At 57.8% G+C, this 6,000-nt stretch overlaps 1 protein-coding gene across 1 annotated transcript; it reads right to left on the reverse strand.

The window, feature by feature from the left end:
* Positions 1-3,081: 3,081 nt before the first annotated feature.
* Positions 3,082-5,919, reverse strand: LOC306814344 (talin-1-like). The gene is made up of 3 exons (XM_079330303.1): positions 5,683-5,919; positions 4,897-5,022; positions 3,082-4,297 (listed from the first exon to the last, which is right to left on the reverse strand). The coding sequence occupies exons 1-3, from the start codon at positions 5,857-5,859 to the stop codon at positions 4,166-4,168; spliced, it is 435 nt and encodes a 144-aa protein (XP_079186429.1). The 5' UTR covers positions 5,860-5,919; the 3' UTR covers positions 3,082-4,165.
* Positions 5,920-6,000: the final 81 nt, after the last annotated feature.

A 6,000-nucleotide genomic window follows, 5' to 3' on the forward strand; every position in this document is an offset into this window, starting at 1 on the left:
TGGGCAAGAGACGCCCCGGGAAACTGTGCTATGGGTGCCCCTGTGGCACTGGGTGATGCTCACACCGGGGCAACGCTCTGGTGGTACCCCTGTGACACTAGATGAGGGACACTCCGTAGCACTATACCCCAGTGGCACCGGGCAAGGGACATCCTGGGGCACTGGGGATGGGTACCCTGGTGGCAGTGGCTCCAGCTAGAGCTGTCCTCATGGCAGTGCCCTAGGTACATTCCCTGTCACAGTGTCCTGGGGCCTGAGGAACCCTGCTTGCTGGCACTGGCTTGGGGACACCTCAAGGGCTGGCATGGCACTTGGGAGCACCAACGGGCTGGCACTGAAGTGTAGAGGACACACTCAGGCTGTGATTGCACCGAGGAACATGTTTGGCTGGCATTGCCCACATGGGGAAAATCCCACAGGAGAGAAGTAAGCATAGTCCCCGCCTTTCCCATCCAGCTGCTGGAGGGGCAGGAGGGTCAGAGGTCCGTGCAGACTTCTTGACACCCACTTTTCTTCTGTCTTGCCCCTTGGTGCCACTGCCCCTGGCACCCACAAGTACACCTGGCACATGCACAGTGCATAGAGCAGCAATTGAGAGAGACACAGGGTGTACAGGCAGCTCACTGCCCCTCTTCATCTTTCTGCTCTAAATAAACTGTATTCCACAGGCAAAAAAATGCAAACCCTTCAAATCCCAGCTCCTCCAAAAATAACCTGTACTTTAATAACGATCGTAAATGCTTCTGGCACATTCCCAGCTGCAGGGTGGGCTGTGGGTCGGGGGGGATGGAAGGAGCTGGTGGAGGGGCCATGGGAGCTGTGTGGCACGTGTGGAAGGCTGGGATGGGATGGGATGGGATGAGGACAAGAGGGTACACAGACTCCCCCAGCCCATTGCCCCTGGGATGCAGCCAGCCCTTGCTTGACACAACTTCTCGGCACCAGTGCTTCAAGAAGAGAGGAAAAATACTTGTTGATAGCTGGAAAAAGTGTCTTTTAGGCTGGTATCAGGAGAAAGTGTCAGGCCCGGATAGTGGAGGGCGTAGGAAAGGTAGGAGCAGTCAAGGACCAGCAGGCTGCTGGCTCCATGGGGAAAGCAGAAGGGCCACTGCTGGACTCTGGAGAGCAGCTCTTTGTACTGATGAATTAGGCACATATTTGGACAAGGAGAGTCTGTAACTGCCAGCATGTGGCTTCTGAGGGGAGGAGGAAGATTCATCTCCCATCATTCCTGGGAGAGAATAATTGTTTTTCTGCAAGATGTCTCAGCCTGGAGCAACTTCATGGGCTTGAGCAACTTCATGTGCGGAGTGCACGGGGCAAAGATGACGATGGGCACAGTGCAGGCAGCAAGGAAATTGCCCTGGAGCCAGGCTGGCCCTCAGACATGCACCCAAAGGATGCTGTTGTCCCTCTCTGCCCCCTTCCCCTCTCCTCCCCTTTGCTCCAGGCACCAGAGCCATATCTGATGGACACTGCTGGAATCATCAGGGAGCCAAGGTCCATGAATCTGCCCTTAAGCCCATCCTCCATGGTAACATGTGGGACAAGGGGATGCAGAGAGGGTGCACATCCCTCCCATTGCTGCTGAATGACTGGGCTTGTCCTGGGCTAAGGTCTCCAAGCAAGGATGACAATCTCCTCCATATTTCACACTAGGGTCAGACCTTACTCCCAAGGAAAGGCTTGTTCTGACAACTAATGGGACCTTTCCAGATGCAATCTGTACTGCAGCTTATCACCCGATCCCTGGGCTCTCCAAAAAGTTGGGACATGATTTGCCCACTAACTTCCAACTCAGCTGAATTTGGATCCCTGCAGAGGCCTGGCACCTTATGACTCTGTCATCCCAGCTTCAAATCTCTGTATGTGCTTTCCTGAACCTGCCTGCCAAAGTAACTCTTTGATCAGTGAGATTGAGGGGCAGTGGTTAATTACAGCCCCATGTTCCTTCCCTGGTGTTTATCCCACCACCTCTTGCTTGTACCCAAGCTGGAGGACACTGCAGTGGTATGTTTACAGCCCTGTGCAGGGGTGCTGGAGCTCCCCTGTGCCCAAGAAGCCAGGATGAGGCCGGAGCTGCTGCCACGCTGTGCCCGCTCGCCGTCCTTGCTGGAAACTCCAAAGGGCCCCATGTCCAAGCCGGTACCTGGGTGAGAGCCTGGTGCTGGGTCAGGCCAGAGCAGATTGTCAGGGGACAGCTGGGAGGACTGGGATGCCTGCGAGAGCCACAAATCCACCCTGGAGCCTGGCCAGGGGTAAGTGTCTTAGGAGAAACAGCCCCTCCACACCCCCAGGGACGTGACCACAAGGGGATGGGGGGTTTCTGTCCAGGATACTGCAGGATGCTGCCCTTGCCACAGATGATGTTGTAGCTCACACTACCAGGAACAGCCCCAGAGGCAAAGGACACATGCCAACCTGCCTGTGCCCCTGCTGCACCCCTCAATGTCCCTATTGCACCCCACATCACCCCTGCCTGCCCTGCCACTGCTTAGGCCCCCCAAATCCCTGCTGAGTGACAGGGTGGGAACAGGTGGGGACACGCTGGGGCAGCTGCTGCCCGCACAGGTTGGCTCTGGGGGACTATTTCGGGGCGTGAGATCAACGCTGGCAGCCGGGAAGGCTCCGACCACATTCCCAGACCCACACCACACCAGACTGTGGCTTCCCCACGGATGGGCCACCAGTGACTATGGGGTGGGAGGTCCCCCACCTGCACCCCTATTGCACCCTACCCAGGAATATATTTGGCTGGTAGGAGGAATGGGGCTAGGAGTTGAACTTCACACACAAATACCCGCCCTGCCTTCCCTGAAGCCCAAATCCTCCAGAAACAAAATCCCCAAGATCCCCTCCTGCAGTGGTGGCCCCCTGGCAGCACCTGCGAGGCCAGCACATGGCTGGCAGTGGGGGTCCGGCCTGCCGGGTGCCTGGGGCTGGACGTGCCTCAAATATTTTCCATGCTGTATAAGCACCCGTGGTACACTCCCCCCTCCCTTTGCTGGGAGGGAAGGCGCCCAGGCCCCCCTGCCCTCCCTGTCTCCTGGAGAGGCCCGTTGATACCCAGCTGGCAAGGAAGCAGGAAAACCAGATTTTATTGATGAATGCGTCCTTCTGAGGAGACACTGACATCCCCCACCCCACCCCGGAGGCTTGGAGGGGAGCTGTTTTCCTTCAATCTTTAATATGGGATGCTTAAAGTATCAAAACGGTGAGAGAAGCCTCAGCGAGTGCAAAGGGGAAGGGAGGGGGTCCCGGAGCCAAGGAGGGGTGGGATGCTGGGCGACGGGACCCCGGCGTGAGCTGGGTGTTAGTGGGAAGGGCATAAGCTGGCAGGGAAATAAATGAACTTTGAAAGCTGTAGGCTCAATACTAAAGAAATTGAAAAGTTACAAAAATACTGCAGATCTTGGAAAACAATGCAGGCACTTGGGAAGAAGGAGGAAGGCAGAGCTGGCTGGGGCCGCAGTCAGGGGGAAGCCCTGCAGGTAGGCAAAAAACAGCTCTGGGGGTGAACTCATCACATCATCCCCCATCCTGAGTGGAGGCACTGTGGCTTCCAGCCCTGCTGCTCCCCAGAGGGGCCTGGGCTGAAGAAAATACTCATGGGGTGGACTCAGGGCCTTCCAGGGTAAATGCAGAGGAAGATTCAGCCAGCGATAAGGCATTGGAGGTGAAAGGCAGCTCCACGCGAGAACTCAGCGAGGGGTGGCTGCTCCCTGCACGCCATCGCACAGGAAAGGGCAAGCCACCCGCCTGTCCCCATCCCGCACGGAGGAGAGAGAAAAAAGGGGCACGAGAGGGAAGGAAAAAGGCACAAGTAAATATCCCCTTGCAGTGGAGAGCTCTGTGGGCCCGCACCCCGGGGCTGGCGGGTGAGCCCTGAGCCAGTGCAGCCCCGGCTCCCACCCCAACCGAGTCCCTCCGAGCGCTCTGATTGTGCCTTGGGTGTGCATGGGAAGGTGGGCTGGGCAGCAAAGCGGAGCTGCTGGTGCGGCACCGGCTTGGAGGGGCAGCTGAGTCAGTCCCGTCGCTCTGGGTGCGGGCAGAGCTCTGGTCTGGCCCAGGCAGCCCTTCGCTTGTGGCAGGTCGTCTTAAATAGGAGCAGGCAGTGGGCAGGTGGGCAGGCAGCAGTCTGTGCAGCAAGCGGAGGGCGTGCGGCTCAGTTCTGCTCCTCGTCCCGCAGCTCCGAGGGCAGGAACTTGTACTGCTGCTGCCGGATCATCGCCAGCTTCTTCCGTGCCTCCTCCAGCTCCCGCTCCTTGCGCAGCATCTCCTCCTGGGCGGCGATAATCTGCCAGGAGAGAGCCCCGGGTCACAACTGCCTCCCACAGGGATGGGCCAGAGCCTCTGCCACAGCAATGTCAACCCCAGAGCCGGTTCCTCTGGCTGATGCTTCCCTCTCCTCACAGCCTCTGCCTCACTGGGCACGAGGGCTGTTTGTCCCTGGGATGGGAGCATGGTGCTCTGGACATACAGGAGAACAGCACAGCTCCTGGGCTCAGCCCCATGTGCTGTGTAGAGGGTCTCAGCTGCAGGGAGCCAGCACTGGGATTGTGGCACCCCACTGGGTAGATCTCACCCTCTACCCACAGCCCTGTTTCTTCCACGTGTCACAGATGCTGGGATACTGTGGGCTCTGCACCAAGAAGCCAGGGCTTTACACTCCTGGGAGCGTGCACCATCATCCACTGCTACTTGTGGCAGGATATGGTGAGGCCACATTATTTATCTGGTGCTCAGTGGGATGGCTGAACTCACAGTATTTTTATGAGGCTCTCTCAAGACATGACCTGTGCTGGTGGGTGGTAGGATATGCCTCTGAGACAGGCAACACAGTTTTTGGTGGCACCTAGAGCTGCTCCTGCCCTGTTGAGCAGTGTTACTCCTCACCTGTGCAATCCCTCCGACCATCTTCTCCTTCACCACCACTGTTTCATCATGGTCCTGGAAAGCAGCTGCCTTCTGTGCTGCCTTCACCAGATTGTCTGATGCCCTCTTCACGGCATTTCCAGCAGCCTGCAGCAGGGAGGACAGTGTCAGTGTGAGGCACAGCCCCAGGGTATGATTGCTGCCCGGGGTGTGAAGAACTCCTGCCCCAGGCTGGGGGCAGGACTAGCAGCCAGGACTGCTGGGAGCTGCAGGCAGGGATTCCTTTACATGGCTCGCTGCCTTGTCACTCGCTCATGACCATTTCAGGCGCTCCTGCTCCCAGCCAGGCTCTGGCTCCTCTCTGAGCAGCAGGGCAGGGACTGGGAGGCAGCCCTGCTGCCTCTCCCCAGCCCTTGGCCCTAGTGCTGAGACCCCATGTTAAACCCCTAACACATGGGCTCTTAACCTCTTGTGTGCCATGGCCTCTAAGGATTAACAGTGCTACAGAACATGCCCCCCAGCCCCACATTAACCTCTTGAATACCAATTAGGAAGTACACCCATTTCAGTTATTCCTGTGCGGGGTCACTGTTCCTGAATGCTGTCAAGCTGATCAGCCCAGCATCACTCACATGCCTGGCATGCAGCTAGCAGTGAAATCCAAGCAACCTGGAGCCTGTGTTTCAATGTACTTCCCACTGATGGCACACAGGCAGGGAGCATGAGCCCTGGAGAGCATCCATGTGCCTTCACCTACTCCCAGCCACCCTTCAAACAACAGGGGCTGAGAGGCAGCCTAGGACTCACCTGGAGCCGCTTCATGGCCTCTGAGTCATGGTCAGCCTTCACCTTGCAGGCCACCAGGAGCTGGGCTGTGGAAGCAGCCACCTGCTTGGCAGAGGAGATGAGCTTCTCCTCACTGGCATGGCCCTGCACCGCGGCGTTGGCGGCTTCGCACAGGTTGTTGGTGGCAGCAGCCACCATGCGTGCCTGTGGCAAGAGAGGCTGTCAGGGGAGGTACAGGAGCCTTATTGGCTCCAAGGAGGTTGTGGGGTGTGGGATGGAAAGAACCAGCTTTCACAATATGTGGGAGAGGGAGGAACACTGAAGGCAAGCAAAAGGACT

Source organism: Erithacus rubecula (genome assembly GCF_903797595.1).
Source record: "Erithacus rubecula genome assembly, chromosome: Z".
Classification (NCBI taxonomy): Eukaryota; Metazoa; Chordata; class Aves; order Passeriformes; family Muscicapidae; genus Erithacus; species Erithacus rubecula.

What these genes read in the sequence shown, in the direction of transcription:
- LOC306814344 (XM_079330303.1), bottom strand. Translation starts at nt 5,859, where the DNA reads ATGGTGGCTGCTGCCACCAACAACCTGTGCGAAGCCGCCAACGCCGCG. An exon ending in AGGCCATGAAGCGGCTCCAG is followed by an intron (nt 5,023 to 5,682) that starts GTGAGTCCTAGG and finishes TCCCTGCTGCAG; the next exon opens with GCTGCTGGAAATGCCGTGAA. An exon ending in TGGTCGGAGGGATTGCACAG is followed by an intron (nt 4,298 to 4,896) that starts GTGAGGAGTAAC and finishes CTCTCCTGGCAG; the next exon opens with ATTATCGCCGCCCAGGAGGA.